The sequence below is a fragment of the Triplophysa dalaica genome, chromosome 22 (genome assembly GCF_015846415.1).
Source record: "Triplophysa dalaica isolate WHDGS20190420 chromosome 22, ASM1584641v1, whole genome shotgun sequence".
NCBI classification, from domain to species: Eukaryota; Metazoa; Chordata; class Actinopteri; order Cypriniformes; family Nemacheilidae; genus Triplophysa; species Triplophysa dalaica.
The window spans coordinates 10,455,688-10,481,547 of NC_079563.1; the positions used below are offsets into that span (position 1 = coordinate 10,455,688).

The 25,860-nt window shown below is 37.2% G+C and overlaps 3 protein-coding genes across 5 annotated transcripts in view; 2 read left to right on the top strand and 1 right to left on the bottom strand.

Annotated features, from left to right (window-relative positions):
• cadm2a (cell adhesion molecule 2a) overlaps positions 1-25,860 on the bottom strand; it is a 332,853-nt gene that overhangs the window by 153,548 nt on the left and 153,445 nt on the right. The window contains 1 exon segment of the mRNA XM_056735977.1: positions 25,009-25,026. Within this exon segment, the coding sequence (XP_056591955.1) occupies positions 25,009-25,026 (18 nt within the window).
• LOC130411383 (C-type lectin domain family 4 member F-like) lies at positions 4,624-7,779 on the top strand. 2 transcript variants are annotated; one of them, XM_056735978.1, is made up of 5 exons: positions 4,624-4,970; positions 6,633-7,046; positions 7,133-7,260; positions 7,332-7,438; positions 7,549-7,779. In XM_056735978.1, exons 1-5 carry the CDS (start codon positions 4,802-4,804, stop codon positions 7,706-7,708), a joined length of 978 nt encoding a protein of 325 aa, XP_056591956.1. In that variant the 5' UTR covers positions 4,624-4,801; the 3' UTR covers positions 7,709-7,779. The 2 variants fall into 2 exon arrangements, with proteins under 2 accessions (XP_056591956.1, XP_056591957.1); XM_056735979.1 differs by lacking the exon at positions 6,633-7,046.
• LOC130411387 (CD209 antigen-like protein C) lies at positions 11,663-15,081 on the top strand. Of its 2 annotated transcripts, none has more exons than XM_056735986.1 (6): positions 11,663-11,790; positions 13,092-13,886; positions 13,965-14,300; positions 14,425-14,552; positions 14,640-14,746; positions 14,857-15,081. In XM_056735986.1, exons 2-6 carry the CDS (start codon positions 13,766-13,768, stop codon positions 14,984-14,986), a joined length of 822 nt encoding a protein of 273 aa, XP_056591964.1. In that variant the 5' UTR covers positions 11,663-11,790; positions 13,092-13,765; the 3' UTR covers positions 14,987-15,081. The 2 variants fall into 2 exon arrangements, with proteins under 2 accessions (XP_056591964.1, XP_056591963.1); XM_056735985.1 differs by having other exon boundaries at positions 11,676-11,790; positions 13,772-13,886.

Below are 25,860 nucleotides of genomic sequence, written 5' to 3' on the forward strand. Positions count from 1 at the left end.
AAAACTAAACCAAACAAAGACTCCAAACAACAGACAATACATGTGACAACTTAAAGCATGTTACAAGTGCCCAGAAAAAACTGTTGTCCTCAAAAACTTCCCACATTAAGACATGTCCATCTATACGATTAACTGCATGCTGGAGATATTTCTAAGTAGGAAGAGACTGCTTAGTTAACATCAAGCACAGAAAAGGACTTGAAACAGATCAACTGAGCAACAAGTCAGTTTCAATGGCATGTCCCGAAACAATGGTGAAGGTCTGGGATGTCATTGCTGCCTTGTCCCCAAGGCACAAAATGTGCAGAATACATCACTGTTCTCTGCATTTTGCAAGTATTCCACAATGAAAGTCCCTACCTGTTAAATATATGACAGTTAGTCTTAAAACATAACCAACATTTAAGTTAAGTGCATTTAATGAACAAACACAGAGGCCTTATAAAAATGCTAATTTTAGAAGAAAACTTCAAACTTCACTTTTAGTATTTTACTTCATTCACTACATTCATACTGTATATCATTTACTTCTGAGGGTATACATATATCACAGAGTGATGGCCAAAACTATTAGAACACTAGTATTTTTACCAGCTGGAAAATGGTATAAAAGTCAGTTATTTCTATCGTTTGCTGTCGTGTGTCAGAAGGAAATTTCTGTTTAATTTTCAAAACATTATTTTTGTCATTAATTGTAATAATCAGTGAGATTAAGAGGCCTAGCTTTTAGCTAATGCAGCTAACGGTAACGTTACCTGAGGGGAAAAAAGCGCGAAAATGCTAAATTTTAAATTATTGCTAGTTGGTTGGATCCGGCACGTCACAGACACTTGAAAAAATATCCCCTTAGATTAAGTTTTGTATGAAATTATCTAATTCTGACTAAACAATACAAATCCAAACAGTAGACAAACAGTAACCGAACTATACCATGTATTTCTGACCTAAGGCTAGTTCATACATTTCCATGAGGATTTAACGTGAAGGATAAAAACCCTTTAAAGTAAAAATAAGCACACGTACACACACACACATATATATATCTATATATATATAGATATATATAGATATATATAACATAACGATAAAGCGATTGTTAAGGACTTTTTTGTATAACAATTAGCATGCTAAACTGCTAAATTACTTAACGTTAATCAATCACAGAATAAAACACTTCCTCCGCACAGACACAGATCAAATACTGCATTAAACAGTAAAATCAGTGTGCTCTTACCACAAGTTATTAAAAATAATCATATTATCATATTAATTTACCTTATAAAATCAGCTTGCTGTGATGTGCGTTTCCGTCTGACAATGAGACGAAGGATCCAGAAGGTTCGATGAAGTGGTAAAATAAACAAACCGGTTGGGTTAAAATAACCCAACCCATCTGTTCAGTGGTGAAAGAACCCCTACAGTCCATTTGACCCAGCATGAGCAACCCAACTGTGTGTTTACAGTACCTCAAACAACCCAAAATTATGACCCAGCACAAATAACCCAAAAATGTGTTTACAGAAATAACCCAGCATTTTTTAGAGTGTATAACTACTAGAATTACTAGATTTGGAGTTACTCATTTAAACAAGACGACATGTACTTCATGTTTGTGTCTATGAGCTGCATATTTGATTTACTTAAGTGTAATGTTTGTTGTGTTCTGGTAACTATTTTCATATTAGTATTGTTAAACTTCTACTGTGTGTTCAGACCGCCACCGTCGAGAGCGTCAAAGTAGCAGGAAGTCATTCATTTTCAATGTGAGCCGGCGGCGAGCAGCGGCGCGTCTTGGCCGTTGAGGGCGTCAAAGAGAGTTGAAATCAAGTCAACTTTATGGTAATAAGCTATGATGCGGTTCGGCGGCAACCAATCGGATCGTAGAAGTCCACCGTTTGAGAAGATTCCAGAGAACGCAGCTCTGTCAACTTTGGTTCCAACCACATTAGTTCCCAAGCAATATGGAGGAGAGGTTAATTATTGCTGTGGCGGGTTTCCCAATCATAAACGACGCATCCTTGTTTGCGTACAGCGATGCAAATTAAAAAATGATGCGTGGACAAAGATGTCAGAGATTGTTCGTCTTCCTGGTGAGTTGCTGATGATGGGCATTAACATTATACATTTTCTGTAAATAAGCGGGAATTTCATGCTAACTTTAGCACCAGAGCATACAAAACAGTGTTACTTAAACGTATAACAACAACGAGTTCTTTCCACCGATCAATTTCTTGTGGTCAGTCTGCACAAGATCAACAAGCTTGTTTGCTTAGCGGCCCCTTTAAATACAAAATAAGATCTCGATCTACGTCAGAGCGCCAGCGACCCCAAGACTCTTTCTACAGCGTTGTTGGCAGGGCGGCCAGAGCGATCTTTGACGCTCTCGACAGCGGTGGTCTTAACGCACAGTAAGAAGTTTCTTAGTGAACTTTCAATCAGGTTCCACATGCAAAACACCATGGAAAACAAAGACAATCGGCTCTCCCTCAAAAAGGGGACATCTTCATGACTGGGTTACAGTTTAAAAGAGACCACAGTCGGGTTCTGTTTGTGCCATCTATACAAGGGTTAAGCCCCTTTGGGATCTCTTAAGAATGGACTAGAAGAAGCCTTCATCCTGACCCCTAAGTCTGTGCCAGGTGGCCTCGTCTTTCCAGACACGGACCCTCTGCATCAATCGATCAACTGGAGCCTCATTAAACTGCATCAGAAACATGATTGGCAAGAAGACATGCAGTATCATTCTTTGCCTTATTAATGGATGCATAGAGTATCATTAATCCTTTTCACAAAGGTGTTTTAGAATTAAAGTAAGAAACTGAGGTTTTGTTAAGTCTCTTGGTCTTCTGAATATCAAATACTGCCTCAAATTCCTGCTCTGTTCTTCTCTCTGCTTCAACTTCAACCTTTTCTAATGCTAAATTGTTTGTGTGTGTTTGTCAATGTATAGTCTAGTCAATGAATTGTTTTTATGTCACACATGACGTTGTTTGTATTTCATGCTTATAATCCTGTGTCCCTTATCATGCTGATTCTTGCTACTTGCTCGTAACGCTAAGTGATTTCGCCATATCATGAATTTGATCCAGATAATTATGATCGATCATAATCAATTATATTCATCCCACTTTGGGCTGATATTTTGGATGCATGGGCAACTTACAACACACCAAAGACACAGAAAACAAGTGTTCGCACCATATGGCCCCTTTAAAATAGAGAAGTGGCGATACTTCCTTCCCTTTTTGTTCCACTTCAAGCACTTTGTAGAGGGCAGATGGCAGCATGATGACCTCTGATTTTCATCAATAAATGATTCTCACAGTCAGTATCATATCACACAAAGACAGAAGATCTTATTCGCATATGTGGTTTCAGATCGTGGTGATCTGGTGAACCTTCTGGCCATAAAGCAGAGCACTGTGGTGCAAAGTATAAGGGATGGTAGGCTGACGGCGTATGTACTCAACTTTTTATTTAGATCTGTGAGAAAAAATAGGTCCTTAGCAGGATAAATCGAAATAAGTTATTTAGGTCAAATTATGGACTACATATTTCACTGTTTAATGCCGTTATATTGGGATGATTAATAACCTTCTGTTTTGCCTACGAATACATGAAGCTTGGCAGAACATGTGTACCGAAGTGAAATATTAATAAAGTTTTACTCAATGTAAACTACCAAATTTAAATATGCATTTTATAAAGCAAATAATTAAAAGATAAACTTGCTTGGTGAAATATGATCCTTTATCTTTTAGAATTGATGATATTATTACGTAGATGTGAGCCCAGGGGTCAGAACACATCCGTTTCCCTTTCTTTGTCTCTCGTTCTCTCAGCTCTCCACATAACTGTCATTGGTCACCTTTACAATCATAATATAAAAGACATCATCCTACACATTCAACTAAATGATTGCCACTCATGGAAACTGTAATATTCAGAACACAGCATTCTGGTGCAACGGAATGGATACGCAGAACACAGATGTGAAAGCCAAACAGGTAAGTTTGACATAGTAAAGGTAACAGGTGAGTAACAATGTCAAACTTGGGTTCTTGAAGATCGTGCAGGAGAACAACAGTCTTGGTTTAACCAGAAGCTGATGGATGATGAGACGTGACTATGGAAGTGACAAGGAGAATCTTGTCTGGATGGAACAACACACTAAGAAGACTTGGAAACGTAGGCGCACAGAGACTAGGAGAAGCTTTAAGGTTGGTAAACTACAATTTTGGTAACATGTAGCGAAACTTCAGAGTCCTTTTCTGTTATCGTGACCGGACAATGTGGGAGTTCTCAGTGTGGCTTTTGTAGTGATCTGGGGGTTTGATGGATTGGCTGCAGGTGTGCTCTTGTCTGTGACATTGGGGTCGGAACACTGAAAGACGTTTGTGATGTGCATCACTTTATATGCAGCTCTAATCTTTTCTTGTACTTGCCGGATGTCAGATGATCAGAGATATCACACACTGACCACAGATGCTTTTTGCAAAGCAAAAAATGAAGACAGCTAAAACTTGACTATAATGCAGCGTTTTGGTCATTTAGTTTCATTTGGTCTGACTGTAAACATGCACATACTTCATCTCTTGTTTTAATTGTACTTGAATTTGCTAATGTTTATCCTATGAAAAAAATAACAAAACTATAAAGAAGTAAATATTGATTTCTGTAAAGTCATCAGGATATCACATGATCATAATGGAAAATCTATTAATAAAAGGCCAAAAGCGGAACTTGTAAAGCAGGGCAGTAAGTATAACATACTCACCCCAGAAGAGCTACCAATAGACGGATGATGTCGAAAAATATTGTGGGCAAAAGGAACATTCCAGGGATGCAGGCGACTGATATAGAAGATTGTGGAGATATGAATATCTATGAGAATGTAAATGATATAAACAGCCATGATGTCTGTAGAGGAACTGAAGACACCGCAAGAAACCAAACATCTCAACTTAAAGGTACAGATACTCCATTTGATTATTATAAGAAACAATAATCCTTTAGAAATTTCTATATGTTTTGAAAAAATATGAATATTTATCAAAGCATTGTTAGACTAGGCACAGAGGTGGGCAAACGTTTTATCTCGAGGGACACATCAAGTTTTTAAATCCTTGTTAAGGGACACATATTATTTGCACATTAAATTAAATCTTTTTGCATTTGTTCCAAAGTGAAATGTGATGACTACTGAAGTGTGTGTCCATGCATTCCTTCTACACTGTGTTTTATAAACACTTTTTTATTGAAAAAAACATTGGCACAGTGTCATAAAACAAAGATTATAATCATTTACATTTTACATAATTTTTATTCTTGAATATTTTTCAAATATTCCTCTAATCCCACATGAGAAATGAGACTGTAGTGGGGGGCTGAACCAAAGTCTCAACTCAATTCTGCTCAATATTGAATTTATGGCTTTTAAAATGCATTAAATATCTGATCTGATCCAACTCTTTTATATTTAAAAATGAAAAAACACCACCGCTTATACTTTTCTGCACCTCTTCTCTTTGTTCATATCATTGTTTAAACATGTACTAATGTGAATTAGTTAAGTTTAGTCCTCCACTACAATCCCATTTCTCACGTGGCCCCTTAAGATTAAATGCACATCCCTGAATCAGAGGAATATTTTCAGTGGGAAAATGTCGCTAGTTCTGCCCCGCTAGCACAAGCTCTCTCTTTGCCGGCGCAGGGATCCTTTCTCTTGGCGTCACTGCAGGGAGCGGCAGGAAGAAGCAAAACCGTACGACAAGTAACTGACTCGTGAATAAATGAATACAAAACTGCGTATCCAACAACCTGTTACTATTATCAACAGTTTGGATATATAAATATCGTTTACCAGGAGGCTGTGTGAAACAACATAAAACATTAGGCGAAAACATCACTTTTTATTGTGAGTTGTCAGATGATTTCGCGTCATGAACAGACAACAGAAACTGAAAATATGTCAATGAGAATGGCTTTATTGTTGTAAAATAATGAATAATGGCTGTCTCAATTCTTAAAAGGTAAGAGTTTTGTTTACATTTATTTGTGCGTGCTTCCTTGCCAATTAGAAATTATTTTAAATTATTTTATATGTTAATCAGTACCAAAATTTAGCCTTCATTGTTAGATAATCCTCAGTGCTTTCACATACCCTACGTTGCAATCATGTGGTGTTAATCCTATAATGGAGGATGTGTACAGGTGTCGATATTGTCCTTCAGGTGGTGATCATAGTTTGTAACTTGTCAATGTAATCCTGTATAGGATAGAGGTGTTTCATAAACATATTACTCTGTAGGCTAATTTAAAACTTTATTTTGCACATGTGTGTGAATGTGGGGGTCCATAGGACACTTGTGTCCAGGGGCCTCTGAATTCTTAATCCAGAGCTTTGAAGAAGGAATTGATTGTCCATACACTACAGTAGTTATCAAATTACAGTTTGGAACAAATACAAAAAGATTGAATTTAATGTGTGAAAAATACGGCCTTTAACATAGATTAGAAAATCTGATATGGCCCTCGCGGTATAGAGTTTGCCCACCCCTGGACTAGGGGGTTACAAAAATCAACTAGAAATGTATCTGAAGTACATTTTTCTGCATGTCTGTCATCCTTAGGAAGTGAGTGTGCGAGGAACAGAAGTCACAGATCAGTTCTAGTGTGTTTGGTGGTGTTGTGTGTTCTTCTACTGACTGCAGTCATAGTGTTGTGTGTCCTGATCTATACAAACAATCACGAGTTTCACAACAACAACAAAAACATCACAGAAGAGAGAGATCAACTACTAACCAAATATACCAACATCACACAAGAGAGAGACCAACTACTAACCAAATATACCAACATCACAGAAGAGAGAGACCAACTACTAACCAAATATACCAACATCACAGAAGAGAGAGACCAACTACTAACCAAATATACCAACATCACAGAAGAGAGAGATGAATTAAGGGTCAAATACAATCATATATTGAAACAAAGTGAACGGTTAAATCAGGAGAAAACTGAACTAACAACACATCTTCGTGGTAATCTTTATTTATTATTTTTCATATAAGAAAGTAATTTACATAAAAAAATCAACATTCAGCAGTTGAACTGGTGGTTTTTACAGATGGATGGATTTACTATCGATCCAGTTTTTACTTCATTTCATCTGAGAAGAAGAGCTGGACTGAGAGCAGAAGTTACTGTACACAGAGAGGAGCAGATCTGATCATCATTAACAACAAAGACGAACAAGTGAGTGAAAGATTGTGTGTGACGGAAGTATAAGTACAAGTTTAAGCAGTTGTTGTTTTTTTTCTTTTTAGGAGTTTGTTTGTAAAATGTCTGATGAAGAAATCGTCTGGATTGGTTTGTCTGACAGTGATGTGGAGGGCAGGTGGAAATGGGTTGATGGCAGCACACTGACCTCTGGGTGAGAAAACACTCAAATTAACTGATTATCATCAATAAATGATTCTCACATTCAGTCTCATATCACACAGAAAACACCACTGAACATCTAATGCTCATCTGTTGTTTCAGATTCTGGGGGGAAAATGAGCCTGGTGGCCAAAGAAGAGAGAACTGTGCTGTGAAACATTTTTCATTGTGGGCAGATTATCCATGCACTGATGCTTTTAAATGTATCTGTGAGAAAAAAAATGTTTTAAGTAAGTTGTTAAATCAGATACATGTTAATTGAGAGTCTTTTAGAGCAGACTTTATAGGTTATCAAAGTCACACATACAGTACATCTCATATCTTTCGCACCAAAATTTGTTCAGTCATATTTCTATATTATGCTTTATGCAAATAAGCTTTTGTTTTACATTGTATTTTGTAACAAATGAGAATTTTCAGTAAATATGTTTTTAATTTGATGGTATTTAGTTTTGTGTGTGATGAATGTGTGTTTTTTAAATATAAAAAAATAGTGAAATAAATAAATATTCATTTTCGGTCAAGCACAACATTAAGATAGCTCAGCTCAAACTCACGCCCCTTGTTGAGCCAATGCTGGATGCTGAAGTCTGTTACGTGTCACTTTTTTAAGGGCATTATGAGGTTAATGTGAGATCAAACCAGGGACCAGAAACACAACAGATCACTTTATGAAAGCACTACAAGTGGCACTCCTACCACATGCATGTCAGTTAACAAACAGTTACAATATCACGTGTCATTTTTGGGGAAGTTTAGGTTTACCACTAAACCATCCCTTTAACATCATACCTCACACATTTTACTCATAGCCAATAGGTGGAGTTAGCCAACAGATAACTATAAGATGAAACGATCTTATATGCAAGTCACAGAACCAACGACATCACAGAACCAGCAGAGAAACCAAAGAGGAGGAAGAGAAGAAAAGAAAGAGAGAGAGTGATCAGACTAGAGCCCGAATATGAATCGATATCGGACATGCTTACACTCTCGCCTCGATTTCACAATTCCTTGTAGTGCTGATGACACAGATATACGCATCACACACTGCAGCTACAGTCAACAGATCTTCACATATAGATACAGTCAACTGTCTTCACACACTGATCTCGGGTCAGTTTGGTTTAAAACACAATCCAAAACAAAAGAGCAGATAGCAAACTCAACTGCACTGTGTTTTGATTTTTGGAAAATGTACGCTTTGTTTTTCTAGAAATACACAAAATATCAGGAAACTTCACTTGTCTTTGTCGATGACCTGAGACCGCGCTCATCGAACAGAATGGCAAATAATTTTGTTAAATTTGAATTCAAGTTAATTTAAGTTGTGTTGTAAGTATCATTAAACAAGCTAAATTCATCATGAGTAAATATTAAAACAAGCGCTTTTGTTTTGCCTTCATTTTAAAGGCTATGAAGAATAAAATAGTTATTTCATTTACAAAAATTGAAATGGACTTCACAAGTGCATGATCTGTTGATTCATTTAAACTCAGAGCTAATTTGGTTGGGTGTTGTTTCTCTAAAAATGTGTAATTCTTTGGAGGATCTATCGACAGAAATTCCATATACAGTAAAACACAGAACTACTGTATGTGTTCAGAGGTGTATAAAGACCTTTCAAAATGAAGCATTATGTTTTCATTATCTTAAAATGAGCAAGATTTTTGCAAGCGATTTTACAAATAACTGTCTTCCTCCATTCAAGTAGAATAAAATAGCTAAGGAGTTTGCAAACATGGCTGCCGAGTGGCATAACTTCATTCTGGGACGGTTGACGGTAGAAAGGATACAGTTTATGGTCGAAATCCTGTTCACCCAGCGAGAATTTGGCGTTAGCTGTAGGCTATGCCTTTAAGCCCTAACCTTCTAGGACTGCCCGAAGGCACTGCAAACACAGCCGCTAAGTGGCTCAGCTTCCCTACGGGACTCTTATGTTGAATGCATAGAAAAATCTAATTTTTCAATGACTTTTATTTTGTTGCTTGTGGGTTCATTTGTTCTCTCTGTTTGTCTTTTGTCTTATAAATTTCTGGTTAGTCTTCACCTGTTTCTAGTTTAGCTTGTTCACTGCATGTATTAATACCCCTGTTTTACTTTGGTCTGAAAAAATCTGGTCCATGTTAACTAACTTAAGATGATCCCCTGGTTGGGCCTGGGTTCCCCTGAGGTTTTTTTTCTCGATGGGAGTTTTGGGTTCCTCACCACCGTTTGCATATTATTTTGCACTATCTGCCTGGCCGGGGGGGCTGCTTTAGAATTCATACTTGTTTTCAATGTGTCTCATGTACAGCTGCTTTGTAACAATGAAAATTGTAAAAAGCGCTATATAAATAAAATTGAGTTGAGTTGAGTTAAGTGGTGCATGGCCAGTTTTAAACTTTTCTTATAACAACACATTTGAGTTGTGAGTTATTCATGATAAAGCATAAAGTTTGTGGCTTTGCTTCACATTAAGCAGCTCTGAGCTTGTTCTTGTTGGAAGTCACTTGCTCTTCTTGATTTAACAGATTGACCAAAGATTGTTTTATTGAGGTGTTCTAAATATATAAAAAAAATATATAGAAGAGCAGAGCAATGAGAGCTACATCAAAACTAATATGTAATTTTATTTGGATAGGCCTGACTCCACGTATGCTGAGATACAAAAATAAAGACTCTTGGTTTTAAGACTCTTGTACTGAGATCATTAAAACAAAAATTCTGTTAGCATCTCATATGTCAATATGTATCAAACTGTCACACATTGACCACAGGTGGTTTTATTTAGGTGTTCTCTGCTTTAAAAAAACCAGTGGTGGGCCGTTAACGGCGCAGTGAGACTTTTATCGCGCGATAAAAAAAATGTCGCCGTTAATCTATTCTCAAAGTTGGGTTGGGAGCTGGGTCTATACTACGCAAGCTATGATGACTTTCAACTTGATATTTTAGCGCGGATGTATACCAGCTTAACTGCACTGTACGGGGGAGAACGAGATTTTTCAACTCGCGTGATTCGCGTCATTCGCGGAAGCAGAAGCCGCCTCATCATTTCATAACCAGGGCTTCATTCGCGCGATTCGCGCAGCAAGTAGGTCTATTGGCTCTTTGCATTAACATATAAATCACTCGCGCTTGACACGCCATTCGCGTTTGGTCTGAACACAACATAACGTTACTGTGAAATTACCGCATCAAACGTAACGTGCTAGCATGGATGCAGCTATGAAGCCGCCGGGTTTGCTTCAGGGAATATTAATTTTTAAGAAGCTTCCCAATGGAAACATCGACAAGACTAAGGTTGTTTGCACCTTGTGCAATGCGGAATTGGTTTAAAAAAAACACTTTCTCTCAACAGGTAGCGGTCTAGCTTTAGTTGAAACCAGTAACTTTGTATTGAGATCTAATGTATTATGGCTCCTCTATGACATATCGCTTGTTGCTCCCTCACTCTTTGTAAGTCGCTTTGGATACAAGCGTCTGCTAAATGACTAAATGTAAATGTACTGTAGGAGCTCTTCCAGTCTCAAGTACCACCTAAACACAAATCATCCCTTAGCTAATGCGGAAGTAAACACAAGTTCATCTTATTGAACATAATTTAATTTTCATCACCAATTATCATAGTAGAACAGCTTTCTCAAGCAGTTTGTGATGCATTTTGGAAACAGGAGATGAGCCCCTGGTCTAATGCGCCACCTGGTTTGAGAAACCCGTTCTCAAAGACTTACTTTTAGTCATTATTTGGGTAGCACACATATTCTGAATGCCTTCGGCAGAATTCAAATGAGCCATTTTAATCTAGATTAATTCCAGAATTAATCTAGATTAATCTAGATTAAAAAAATAATCTATGCCCACCACAAAAAAAAACTCAACAGACAAAAAGCAGAACAGTGCAGCCAACTTGGATTATAAATGCAACCTCACATGGATTATAAACGGCATAGAAAGGGCATTAAGGGCATAAATAAACTGAAGTGCAAATACAACATTCGTCATGCAATATACAGTAAATGTAAGGATGCAGAACTACAGTACTCCCTAAAATTGCAAAATAAACAAGCCATTAGTGACTCATGCTAAACTGTGCCAGACAGGACATGCCTGTTAAGAATAAAACAAACACCATGAGAGAAAACAGGATATCACATGCAAGAACACCTTCCTGTTATATAAAGGCACAGAGACTGACTATGGCCAATAATATTTTTGCCAGTCAGAATTTATCTAGGACACTTACAAATGACAAAGAAGATGGTAAGGAAATGACTATCTATGGGGATGTGGATAATAAAAGCACAGTCTATAGACGAAGCGAAGACTCAGACACCAAGAGAAAACAAACATCTGAACGCACAGGTACAGACACAATTTATTATTATGATGATACATTTATAATAAAAAAATGCATTTCATCATAACAAAATCACTTCCACACTTGTGATTAAAAGTTTGTTGACCCTGTTTTGTACACTCTACAATGCGCGTTTCCTCTCCCCTCTCCAATGACTCTCTGCTGGAAAGCATCTCCATAGATATCTAAGAGTATCTCTTCTATAACGGCCCTATCAAGCATCTCTGCAGCAAAGTCTTTATAATATCAGCGCAGGTCCTAGCTCCTGCCTGACTTCTATCCTTCTTTTTATACTTAAAATCCACAGACCTTTTATACTATGTAATAAATAAGACGACACTCATTCTACAGTCTTTCTAATGCCCGCATGATCTCTTCCCTATGTCAACATGAGAGCGACATCTTTTTGTACTATGGTGGCAACTGTCGTGTTTGGACTGAGCAATTTGTTGCAAATCTATAATGCATTTTTAAGTTTTTTACTCTTCGAGTTATTATCAGTCAAATAAAACATTGTTTAATGTTGGTCAAGAATGTATGGTGAAACAATCTGTTAACTGTCCAATGATACACAAGAGAAGCAATTGAGAAACATTTTTGTAAACATTATTCTGCAGTTCCTTGTGTTGCTTCTGGCACAGAGATACAAATCACACGCTATGGCTACAGTCAACACATCTATTCATATTCTTATTGGACACATGATCTTTACTTTAAAAGATCTTTACTGATCTTTTAAAGAATCGGATCAATCTGTGTGTTGAACTGATGAAACAAAAGGTATTTTCACAAAAATCTCAAAATCCCTTTTATTAAGACCTAAGTGTCGAGGCATTTTGATCTAAGATCAAACAACAAGCATAAAAGCGCTTATTAATAACGACCATTGCAACACTGCAAAAGAGTGCTGTGTTGTGTTTATGTGTGAATGTGAGGATTTCAATTTTACATTACTGGTGTCTCTTGTATCTACATACAGAGTACGTACATTGAAAACTAATTCTAAACTTGCCCGGCTAGCCTTATAAGCTGGCTTCATGGTACAGGCCCCTGTTCCTCGTTTGGGTTTTGATATCTTTCCTTTATATTCCCCGTGTTGTCCTGTGTCAGATCATCACAAATGTTTTCATGTTTCACTACGCTGACTCCCACGTTCTTGTTATTTTCTGCCTGCACTAACCACCACTAACCGAACTTATGCTATTAGTTGTAGATACTTAGGTATGCCACTAGGTCCCCTTGCCTTAGCCCTTGCCCAGGCTTTTACACCCAGACACCTCACTCCCTGCATTCAATTCTCCCTCAGATGGTTAAATTCTCAATGTGTGGGCCCGGCTCTCTACAGTGTGAGTTCCTGTGATTTCTTTGGTGGGTTGAGCATCTCCTCGCGGATCTGCATGCTGCTGGTGGTGTCTGGACCCATTTTTTGTGGACTGAGTGTTTTCTTTCAAAAAAGTTCTGTTCTCCCTGCCCCGTGGTATTTTGAAGTAGGCGAATGCTGACACAATTGTTACTTATCACAACAAACTACCAAAATTTTGTGTTTTGAGAATAATAATGCATAAAACCTATTTTTGTTAACCCTAACAATATCAACACTTTGTAAAAGGGCAATAGGACCAATTCACACTTTGCCAGGAGCCTGAATGGCTGATCAATTATAACACTGATAACATGTGCCCTCTGCCGCTATCCGCAACAAACAAACAAAACAGAAGAGGTTGGAGATAGCAGGATTCATAGCTCAAATCTGATTGGTTTCTTAAACAGGAATAATTATTTCTTGAAAAAAATCACACAGGAAGTCACACTGTCTTGTATGTACTTTTCTATGAGTAAAATATCAAAGGCGGACTTCTTCAATCGCTGCAGGACATCTTGACATAACCATAAAAGAGCAACTTGCAGTAATATTAACTTCTGACTGGAAATAACATTCTTCACATTCTTATAATTGTATTTGATCTAAACATTCCTGGGATGCAGGCGATTTATGAAGAAGATGAGATGACTGTCTATGCCAATTCAAATGCTATAAGCAGTCCTAATGTCTGTAAAGGAACAGAAGACACCACAAGAAACCAAATATCTCAACATAACGGTAATCTATTCATCATTATAAGAAACATATTTTCTTCAATCTATGAAGAACAATCATCTGTATTTCTATCATCTACAGGAAGTGATACTGTGAAGAACAGAAGTCACAGATCAGTTCTAGTGTGTTTGGTGGTGTTGTGTGTTCTTCTACTGACTGCAGTCATAGTGTTGTGTGTCCTGATCTATACAAACAATCACCAGTTTCACATCAACAACAAAAACATCACACAAGAGAGAGACCAACTACTTCCTGAAGATGCCAACATCACAGAAGAGAAAAAACAGCTACTAACTAACAATATGAAACTCACAGAAGAGAGAGATCAGCTACTAACCAAATATAGCAAGATTAAAAAAGATAGAGACCTGATAAATGAGCAGATACATAAACTGTGGAAGATTCTAAATGTAACAGGTACTGGACTCTTAAAGAACACTTTGCCAAAACAACCCAATGTTCCAACAAAACATGTATTTGTTGTTACAAGCCATCATTAAGAATAATAATTTAGTGTGGGTGGAACTGCTCGTGTTTACAGATAAATGGCTATACAGACAACCTAGTTTTTACTTCATTTCATCTGAGACGAAGAGCTGGAGCGAGAGTAGAAGATACTGTACACAGAGAGGAGCAGATCTGATCATCATTAACAACAAAGAGGAACAAGTGAGTGAAACTTATAAAAGATTATATTAAATTTTGTGCTTGTGTTAAGATTTTACAAGGAGGTTCCATTCTGGTTCATTCTACTAGGAGTTTGCTGTCAAGGCTACTAGCGATTATGGAGTCTGGATTGGTTTGTCTGATAGTGATGTGGAGGGCACATGGAATTGGGTTGATGGCAGCACTCTGACCTCTGGGTAACAAATCATTAAATATAACTGATTATCATCAATCAATGATTCTCACAGTCAGTATCATATCACACAGAAAACACCACTGAACATCTAATGCTCATCTGTTGTTTCAGATTCTGGAGGTCTGGAGAACCCAATGGTGGTAAATCAGAGAACTGTGCGGTGTTTTACTCATCAGGGGGGTACGATTACCCATGTGATCGTGCTTATAAATGGATTTGTGAGATAAATATTTTAAAATAAGTTGTTGTGAGCTACTGTATATGTCCATGCTTTCACATCCGGACCGGAGAAAATTGTGAGTGAAGTCAAAGTCAAACATACTGTGTGGTACGGTATGTAATCTTTTCAGCAAATTTTATATTGTGTTTATGCAATAATCTGTGCTAAACAAATCTGTGTTTATAATTTCATTGTATGTATCTAAAATGTGCTTTTTTCAAATAAAGCTTTGTGATTATGCTATATTTGTGTTAAATTGCAATTAATCGCACACATATATTGAAATGAAACATACACTATTTATTATGTTTAACATGTTTATTTTAGTGATGTCAAACAATTAAAAAAATAACTTACTAATCAAACACAGCTTTCATGTTTTTAAACATACTTTTACATTCTAATACTTTTACATTCTATCTCCAAATGAATGTAGAAACAATAGATTTCTTTAACAGCATCATTTACTGAATGAAAGCTAACATTCTAGTTTTGTTGGCTTTGCAACTGGTGTCTTAATAAAAAAAAATGTTCTACTAATCAAACTCATTATAATAACAGGAAGGAAATAAAGTTCTCAAACACTTTACAGTCTTTACTGCTAAATACATAAAATACAGAAGAATACTCATTAAAGCTGAGAAATCACATAGATTTCATATTTTCTTTTGTTCTTTGATTAATATTAGTGACAGGAGTCACAACAGCACGTTCAAGTACGCTGATATTTAAAAGCTGCCGCTCTAAGCTGCACTTCCTATTTTCACTACCCTTAGCATTCTTTTATGGCGTTATTTAACTCTATGAAGACTGTGCTTGCGTCAATACTAGACAAAATGTACTATCTGGCATAATCTTATGTGTTTTATTCATTCAAGCATGAAAGAGAATATAATTCTGGTCATCTGATTCACAGCCTTTAGCCTGTGACTGTATAAACCAGACTGGACCTCTGCCGTGCTGCGTTGAGCTGTGTTCCACAGGCAGAAGCTGTCAATCTACACTGGACGTATCAATACAACCATCTCAAATCACATGCAAAAAATATTTGCATGGGTTAACACATTAACACATTATTAATAATAATTACAAATAAATATGATTAAATTGTGTACATTAATAAATGAGAAATGTGTTAGACATTAGACACCAATACAATGGAGGCTTAGCTGTCAAATAGGTCAAAAAGTGAAGACCAAATTCTGCAGAAGGAATAAATTATCAGTTGTAAATGTTTGTTATTGTTTAAATAGCTCACATCAGGCTAAAACGCCGTGTACAACTCATCAATTCAAATAGGGAAGCAGTGAAAAAACCTCAAAACTGTGCTTATACTTTATGCCTGCTATAAAACGAGATTATTAGATTATTCGAGGCTACAGACCAGCTGCAGTGAGCTTGTGACTGATGTTTGATCTTTCTCAGGCTTACGGGTGCAAAGTCCACGACAGCTAGCTTAACAAACATGTGTGACGTTGTAAATATAGATATGCTTAGTAAAATCTTTGACGTTAATTTACATTGAAGAAACCATGCCAAAATGAAATTTCTGGCACAAATTGCAGCTTTTTTATCAAAAAGAAGAGGAAAAGGATGGAACAAGCTGATTGATATGTAAGCAGATGATCCACAGTTTAGTTTGTTTTAATGGCACATATAGATTCTCATGTGGGCAGAGACCACACAGTGACAAAGAGCCAGTAAAAACAGTTTCTGGTTTCATGTTCACAACACCACTGCAGAAAGATTAAATCAACAAGAGAGATACAGAAAGCAGCAGCTACAGGAAATAGCTATATGAAGAGGATGCAGAAATGGTTTCCTGTAAGTGGGTGACTGACCAGCGTTCATTTTTAATGTCTGTCAGAACAGTGAACCCGCTGGTTGTATGACTATTGGCCATGTGCAAATGCACCTGTTCGTATTTAGAAAAAACACTTAAGCATATGGGATGTGGAAGAAGCCATTTACCAATTCACTTATTGGCAGTCTAACTAAGGATCACAAAAAAGAAAGTGGGAAAATGAGATGTGGTCGCATGTGTTGTTTCTATGACAACTTTGTCAATTTTTTAAAGCTAACATATTTTGGCTATATAAATATTTCGAAACTAAAGTCATTCTACATTTTACATAAAGTTGAATGATGAAGGACCTATGCACAAAGCGTTTTTCAGATTAGCTGACTGTTGACTACTGAGAAAGCTGTTCCATCTGTTGTGAATTACACAAAATAGCTGTCATGACATTATAAAATCAACTGATGAAAGCTTTAGGCAACATGTTTGCACAGCAGATATTGATAGTGCTTTATTTAAATGCTGGTTTTAACTTTTATATTGCCCAACGGTTATTTGGGAAGCTATGAAGGTAGTTCTTGAATCCCAGGAAATGCATGTACACTCAAAATAAGTTGTTTTACATAATACATCAACCAAATGCATAATGCATGCATAAAATCTTAACGGCTAAATATTCTTAAGCTTGCAGAAGCACAATTGTCACCTCTCAACTCGACTTCCATCTCAAGGTCTTATAAAGGAGGAACGGCTGACCAGACTGCTAAAAACTCGAAGACGGTTGGAGACATACTAATTGACATTTGGAAAGTCATTAGAATGGAGAACATGAAATGAGGAAGGGCTTTTGAATGAGACTTGGCCTTTACCCAGCACACAGTGCTGGTGTCTCATAGCAACTGCAGGTTATATTATGTTTTCATTATTAAAATGTGTTCAACTTTAAATTCTGGAAAGAAAGTGAAACACCCCTTTGTGTGCACTTGTGTCCATTCGGTATGGCCTAAAATGCCAGAGGTCTGATACATAGGAAGAGCTTAGCAAAATTGTAAAAGTCCTCATATATTTAAACAACCAAAGTAAACAGATGGTGTTCATTTAATACATTTTTGTTAACTAGACACGATGAAGGTGTGCAATGTCATTAGAAATGTTAATGTTAATAAACAAAGTTTATTAACTAGTGCTATCAATCGTGAATAATCGATGTGTATGTTGTGTATTATTTATACGGTATGTACACAGTACATAAATGCACATATACATATATATATATATATATATATATATATATATATATACATTTATATTTAAACACAATTATATAAGGACAAACATTTATTTTGGAGTCGATTAATTGCGATTAATCGTTTTGAAAGCACTAGTTAATAAACAACAGTAATATACAACCAACAAAATAGAAATTAAATCCAATTTAGGTCGCACTTTATTTTAACTTCCAGTTCTTGGTTTTGGTAAGCTATTAACTACGACTTTTGCTTAGCTAACTGTTAATTTGTTACTTATTAATAGTGAAGGTAGTTGGATTAGGTATCGGGTAGGATTAGGGATATAGAATATGGTGATGTAGAATATGTGCTTTTGTAAGTGCTTATAAAAAGCCAATATGCTAATAACAAGCATGCTAATAAGAAACTAGTTAATAGTGAGAATTGGTCCTTATACTAAAGTGTTACCCAAACTTTCACCCAGATAATCCAACTTCACTGACAAATTCAACTGTTTATGATATCTCACTATCCTTAACCCACAGTGCGCTAACCTTTCAATTGAAAACACCCACTCAGCTCCAGGTGGGCATGTGCAGTAAAGTGTATCACAGTCAATTCAGTTTTTCACACACTCACATGTTTTTAACCTTATCATTCTTCCCCCTGCCTTTCTGTGAATGGAGGGGATTGTAATGCAGACGGTGTTGGGACAATATCCTTTTGGAGCAGTCAATGCTTCATACGCCTCAATACACACTCGCTACCCCACAGCCTGCCACCATCGTGTTTAAAATTTCATCCCCTAGGAAAGCCATTCAATTCTCAGCCAAATGTTCTCCCAAACCAGGCCGACGGTACAGCATAATGCCGAAAAACAGAAGCAACCTTGTGCCGTGTCAAAAACACCATAGAGCTTTATGACCTACCTGATGTTGATGTATCCTACGGTCGCCTGCTCTGTGTGAGGCCAGAACATACAGCACATAATGAAAAACACGCTCATAAAAGCTCTTGAAACTCATCTGGTGAACTCACAGGGGAAATATGCAGCGGACGCACGCTTTTAATGTCAATAGCCAATTAAGCGGAAAGGTGATATCAGTCGGGCACCGAGCGTTCTGTACCATGTAAATGCCCTCTGAGACCCTCACCTCTCCGCTTTATCGATTTACAACCTTTCCCGGCCCTTCAGCAACCTTTATTGATTTTCTACTTTGTTACAATTATTGGGTATTTGTCCTGTACCGGAGTTCGGCGACATTCAGGAAAGGTGTTCACGGATTTGGGTTTTGGTGAAACTAATGATGGTGGCCAGGGGTGACAGAGAGTCTGAAGGTAAAATGAAAGATGTCAGGCATAGAAGAAAAAGACATCTTCCTATCAAAGCTACATATACTGTATCAAGCCTGTCTAAACTTTTCAAACCAGTTATGAAATGTAATGTCAAAAATGCAAAATAATTCGCTTTTCGAAACCTGAAATGGTTTATTGCCTTAGAATAATTAGATTACATTCTTTATCGCCACTATTGCAGATCTAAGTAATTAGGTTAACATAACCCAAGTAATCGTTACTCTAAAGCTGTCATTCAACCTCGACTAAATAACGAAATCACTTAGCGAGGTCATGTAGCAAACATGCTAATAGCCCAAACTAAGTTCCTTCTATTTTGTTTCTTCACATTATATGACAAATGGAACAACCACAAGGTCATAGCAATCAGCATATATATTTCTCCAGCGTCCCGTGACTGCGTAATCGCCTTAACCCGAAACCATTTCTGACAATAACATGCGACCACAAGCCAACACTATTAGCCGTAATGAGACATTTATTGAAATGTGATTGCACGACTCTCCAACCTAATCTGGGTTAAATACAAACACGCATTAAAAGGCCCCGCCGTGGCTTTGTTTGCAAGAGATTGTGACTATGGCGACAGAGTGTGTTGGGTTAATTATGGCCGTCGTCCACTATTAGCCGTGACGGGCCCACATTCCACCAGTCTGTCTGCGTAACTTTCAGCCGCCGCTGTAATCAATCGGTATTCAAAGCAGTGAGGAAGCTGTTTATCAAAAACAATTAGACCTGATCCAACTGACTCATAACCACCCTAATTATCTGGTTTTGCATCCTGATTAAATATGGATCTGATATGATAAGATGTCACACTGTATTTATCTGAGATGGGGAGCAATGTTTGGTTCAGCAAAGACGAGATATGAAGACAGTGTGATAAAGAGACGAGAATATTGATGCCTTGTTGATCAGATTATATTTTACAGAGAAAAATAGGTTATGCTGAATTGCTAGCCCACTGACCCAGGAGAAAGTGGGAACAATAGCATATCATTACTTTTTATTATATTTTATTATATATATATATATATATAAAATACAGTATATATGTGTGTATGTATGTTTGTGCGTATATTTATAAATATATATACTGTATATATACTATATCAAATACTTACAAAGAGTGATCAACCATTTCAAATGAAATAAGCTTTAGTAATAAATATTAATCAATATAAAACAATAAAATAATAAATACTGCAATAATGTCAGAATGTTTGAGAAAAATATATATACTTATATAGGTATTTTATATCAATATTTATCAAATTCTAACCAGGATTGTTACAAATAAAATGTTAAACTAACATTAAATAATAACTAGCAATCCTAAATTAATAATAAATAATAAACAATAAATTAATAAATAATTAATAAACAAAATAATTCTCACAAAGGAAAAGAGGTAGAAATATTTATAAATAGTTAATTTATTTATTCATATAATTATTAATATTTTTACTTATTACTTAATAAATTCCTGTCACTCTGCTGCTATTTATTTGTTTTAAATACAAACATTTAAAACGTTTAAAAATGTTAATTTTCTTTTAAGATTAAATAATTCACTTTTCATCAGAATGTATTTCTTTTTTCAAAAATGTATTTATTTTCTTTGTGCTGTATTAAGGTTTTTTCTCTTTTTTTGCTTTTTATGCCTATATTTTGACACGACAGTATACATTTTAACAGGAAATTACATGTTTACATGAATACAAATAATGAAAATGTATGCAGCAGTGGCCCCTTTTACATCGACCCCGGGCCAGGGGCCATCCTAATTGTCAAACCCTGATAAATCCACAAGACCGGGGAGTTTTAAGCTCTTACCCTCTCCAATCCTAACTGACAATTACTGACAAGTAAATCACAGCCTGACAACAGGAAATCCTCTTACCAGATCATTCTGTGTAACACCTCATGATTTTTGAGGGGCCCGGTCACTTTGTGTCATTCAGTAACTGTCAAGTTCAGACCAAGCCACCACGGAAATTGCTAGGGAAGTAATGTGCGCGTCTAGAAAAAACGACACAAGAGAGAGAAGATATGCGACTGATGATGGAACCTGATTCCATCTGTGAGGAGAGAAATGGATTCTAAGTAAAGGCTGTGAAGAGCGCCAAAAAGAGAAAGTGAGACTGAAGAGAGGAAGAGACACTGCGACATAAACAACTCTAGGGTGTGACACTAGGGCGCATAGAGGTTTATAAAAGTATGCTTTTACTAACTCTTACAGACACACACATAATTTAACATATTGTTATAAAAGAAAAAAGAAAAGAATTCCTGGATTTGAATAAACTTCTGACAAACCAATCAACTTTTTTCAGGAACATATTCGGGACAATGAAGCACGCCCCTTCCCTTGCAAATATAATAGTTAAAATCAATCAAACTTTCTAACTTCTGTATGAATTCTTTAAAACAAACAGAGAGAGACAGACAGCACCAGAGAATAAAGAAAACGCCTCTCAGCTAAAACTTTATGCAAGTGATTTAACGGTCCACAGAGCTGTGCCCAGCGGCAGACGGGCAAACAGTTGGCATGCCTCTCATTACAGTGCCACTGTCCTCCCTCTCTCTCCGCCACCTGTCCAGCATACCTAATGCCACTCTGGCACCCAGCCATACCGTTGGCTGACATCATCAAAGCATGTCAGGGTAGGGCGTCACCCCAGACTGGCAGTAGAGAGACAGGAAGGTGTCTACTGCCATATGTTTTTGCCCTTCCAAACCACAGGTCATTACAGCTGTGTTTTTTGTATTATTTGGATTGAATTAATTTGTCCACGCCGTCCTACCTGCGAGCCAAGAGAAAGCTGGCGGCGATGAGAGGCTGCAGATCTTTAGAAGTGCTAAGTGCTCTTGAGATCACAGGAAAGAGATTTCTAATTACGTATTCTCCGCAGAATGCTCGACACCGTGTCGTGGATGTACAACAAAACTGTTGGACGGCGTCAAACTCCAACAGCTTGTCACGGAAGCGGTACCTGTTTCACAATGCCGCATTACAATACGCTCATGCAGAAAGCTACGGATTGAGTCCACATTCGGATGAGCTTGTAATGAAATCTAACCCAGGAGCAATCTATTAATAAACTTCCCACAATCAATAAGCGCATTAACGCTGCCGAAATCTTATCTTATCCTCATAATGCAATTCGTCCCTTGTGCTACTCATTGGCTATATTAAGAAAAACACAAAACCATATCAGGCATGTCGTCCTAATTTTGAGGTTTAGTTTCACTGTTGTTTTGGACGTCCCTACGGTCAGGGATATCCAAGCGTCCGTGTAATTAGAAACTTCTTTCTTGAAACTTTCCGTCTTGACCTTTTGTTGCCCCTGTAAACACACGAACAAGCATTCCCTCCCATCCAATATTCCCCAGCAGCATGGCCTCATGGGTAATGTAGACCACGCTTTTAATACTGAAGAACATGTCCTGCCATTTCTCTCAGGTGAATATTTTTCTTTCATTTGTCTCCTTTCTCTGGAATATTCTGCCGGGCGTCGGTGTCCTAAATGCAATTACTGTACACAGCAGAGAGGGTCCGCGGGGACCGCCGGTAAGCAGGATGCAGTCAGGGGGTGCGGTAGTTCTGCTGCTACCTAATTTAATTGGTGGGGCTACTAAGCTAGCCCCAGGTGACCATTATATGAAATCTTAGTAAGGAATACGGTTAAAATCACCTCGGGCTCCAACGTCGTTTCATTTTTTTCCCTGATGTTTCTCCCGTGCAGCCATTTCGTCTTATTTATTACATTTTCTTCATCCTAGGGAAGAACTGTCCCTGTCATGATGAGTTTACGAGGAGGACATTAAGAGCGTAAACAGTGAAGGCACCTCAGATATGAAAAATTAGGAATGGGAAAGGGAAGAGGGACTTAATCAACCTTAAACGTCATACAATGTGCATCCAAAAAAATGCACCAAAATCAAATTAGTTTTTTTTGTTTATGCAGCGAGATGCGTTGTGTATTATGTCATTCTTGTAATCTTAAAGGCACAATATGCAACATTTTTGCTTTTTTAAATGTTGTTTTGAGTTTGTTTAAATGTTTAAGTGGACCTCATCTATAAATTTGCAGAAATGCACAGTTGTAACTAATGTTACGCCCCTACGAATTGTGTCAACTGTCATGTTCCTTTTTCTCCTCCGTTTTCGCTTTAACTCGTTCGGCTTCATGCGGACATCAAAGTAACGGTAGTACTGTCAAGTCACTCTTGTGATACTTTGATGTCATACAAGGAGGCGCAGCATGCAGTCAAACACATCTCATGACAATCTCGAACATCTGGACATATTTTGGGAATAAACATATTTTACAGTTCAATGGTGTACCGTAATCTCATGAAATCATCAATGAATATGAATTGTCAGTCCCGAGTTGATTTCCATCAGCAGTGGAGGTGAAGACAACATCTGTCATGATTCCATGCTCCTTCACATCCATGCCTTTGTGGCTTCATACATCTAGTGGAGGAAATTACATATTGGTCCTCTAATGTGAACACAAAATGGAGTTTACCAAGCCTTTGTTTTGCTACATGACGTTGTCGTCTACGCCCAGGAGGACTTGCTTTTCATAAAAAGCAAAAAAGTAGGAAGACACTAAAAATATGTTACCAGTTCTGATTTGTGGCTGTAAGCAAATAAACCATTCTGTTTAGGGAAGTAGGTTACAGTGTGTGGTCAAAACCCTGCTCAAATTTATGTGCCTGGAAAACAATTTTACTCTTGGATAGCACCCTATTACCCAACCTTTGGAAAGATTGAGGAAGGCAGTTACATAACATACAAAATCCGACTGGCCAAAGGTCCCAGAAGACTGGGGGCAACTCTAAAACAATCCAATCTGCCAGTTGAGGCTTCTGAGACAACCAGCGTCACCAACTCACTTCCCACCTCTAGACCCCCTTCCACGAGCTCCATCTTTTCTACATCCAGGCAGCCATTAGATAACCCAAGATTCAACTGTGAGATGTGTTCATGCAAGATGTGATTAACATTCATTTAAATATAAATTCTGCCCTCTAATAGTTTCAAAACAAGGAAGACAGTTACTTTTGGTTTGACTGGAGTCATTTTGCTTTGTGTCGGCCACTGACATTGGACAAACATTGCTTGTTCTTATACGTATCAAGAATCTATGAGACCTACTGGTCTCAAAGCACCCAAATAGCAGAAGCTAATTCAAGACACAAACATTGCAAAAGCTTGCACAAATCCACATAGATACCCCTAAACCTGTTAAGCTTCTGGAAGAAAGAATTCAGACTCTGGAAATAATGTCATGTATTCTGCTCATTAGATGATGCTTTGATAGGTCTAAATGGTACGTCAAATCATCCGTTAACATCTCATCCCAAGGCTGTACCGGCCGTCACACAGCCGTGAACTTACAGGTGTCTTCGCTCATTGCAGGCAAATTCCAATTATTCTAACAACATAAACTTATCGCATACATCACCATGTTCTTCTTATTTAAAAAGGCATTATCAGATTAGCGTTTGACTTGTGCTTCCTGCAAGGGTATTACGGTATAACGCTCCTAAAACATCTGAGAGCTTTAAAATCTAGTACAAACACAATGTGCCACCAGCAAATGACGCAGACAGAGAGATGAGAGAACATTATAAACTGTGCTTACCTGAAACGGGGAGAATATCTGAGCAGCCGAGCAGCACATGAGAGGAGAGAGAGAGAGAGAGAGAGAGAGAGAAGGAGAGAGAGACTGATTAGAACTGAGGGAATCAATCAATCCCAAATGATTATAGCCATTAGATTTAATCACCATCAAATCTAATTTAATAGCCATTGAAGGACCTTCCTCAGGTGGTCACCATTCTTAAGATGAAAACTGTCAAAAAACTGTGGCGACATTATGAAAGAACATAAATATAAAATTGGCCTTCATTCTATACTGTATGTAGAGAAAACGCTCTAATGAAAAGATTGCTCTTAGCTATTCATGCTGCATGCTGTGGTGGTGAATACTCAATTTATCAAAATTATACATTACTGCCTGCTTTATGTTTTCAGAATCTCTGAGTAAATGCTAGGATGCATGCTGTGTGAATAGAGTAGATGGATTGTGTGTGTGTGTGTGTGTGTGTTTGTGTTTACTTAGCTATTTCTATATATGTTAGCTGTATAAATTATACACCAATTTGCACACCTCATATGAACAGTATACATTTATTAAATTAATTTATCCTATTTAAATGAGTGTTTGTTTGTTTGTTGTGATTTTATAGATTTTTATTACTTTTATGACTTTACTGTTATAATGTACTGATACATATTCTTGCTTTTCTATTCTTGGAATTATAAGAAATGACATCAACATCTATTTTACAAACACAATGCAAACAAATTACAAGAACACGAAGACACTGCAGAAATCTTATTTGATATGTTACTAGACCATTTAACATTTTTTCTTTCGTTTTATTTGAACAAACCAAACAAAATTATCACTTACAAGGAGATATGAAAGAAG

Excerpts from the sequence above, each read along its gene's own strand:
- LOC130411383 (XM_056735978.1), top strand. The coding sequence starts at position 4,802 with ATGATGTCGAAAAATATTGTGGGCAAAAGGAACATTCCAGGGATGCAG. Across the intron at positions 4,971-6,632 it reads CCAAACATCTCAACTTAAAG|GAAGTGAGTGTGCGAGGAAC; the intron begins GTACAGATACTC and ends TGTCATCCTTAG. Across the intron at positions 7,047-7,132 it reads ACTAACAACACATCTTCGTG|ATGGATGGATTTACTATCGA; the intron begins GTAATCTTTATT and ends TGGTTTTTACAG.
- LOC130411387 (XM_056735985.1), top strand. The coding sequence starts at position 11,707 with ATGGGGATGTGGATAATAAAAGCACAGTCTATAGACGAAGCGAAGACT. Across the intron at positions 14,301-14,424 it reads GAAGATTCTAAATGTAACAG|ATAAATGGCTATACAGACAA; the intron begins GTACTGGACTCT and ends TCGTGTTTACAG. Across the intron at positions 14,553-14,639 it reads TTAACAACAAAGAGGAACAA|GAGTTTGCTGTCAAGGCTAC; the intron begins GTGAGTGAAACT and ends TCATTCTACTAG.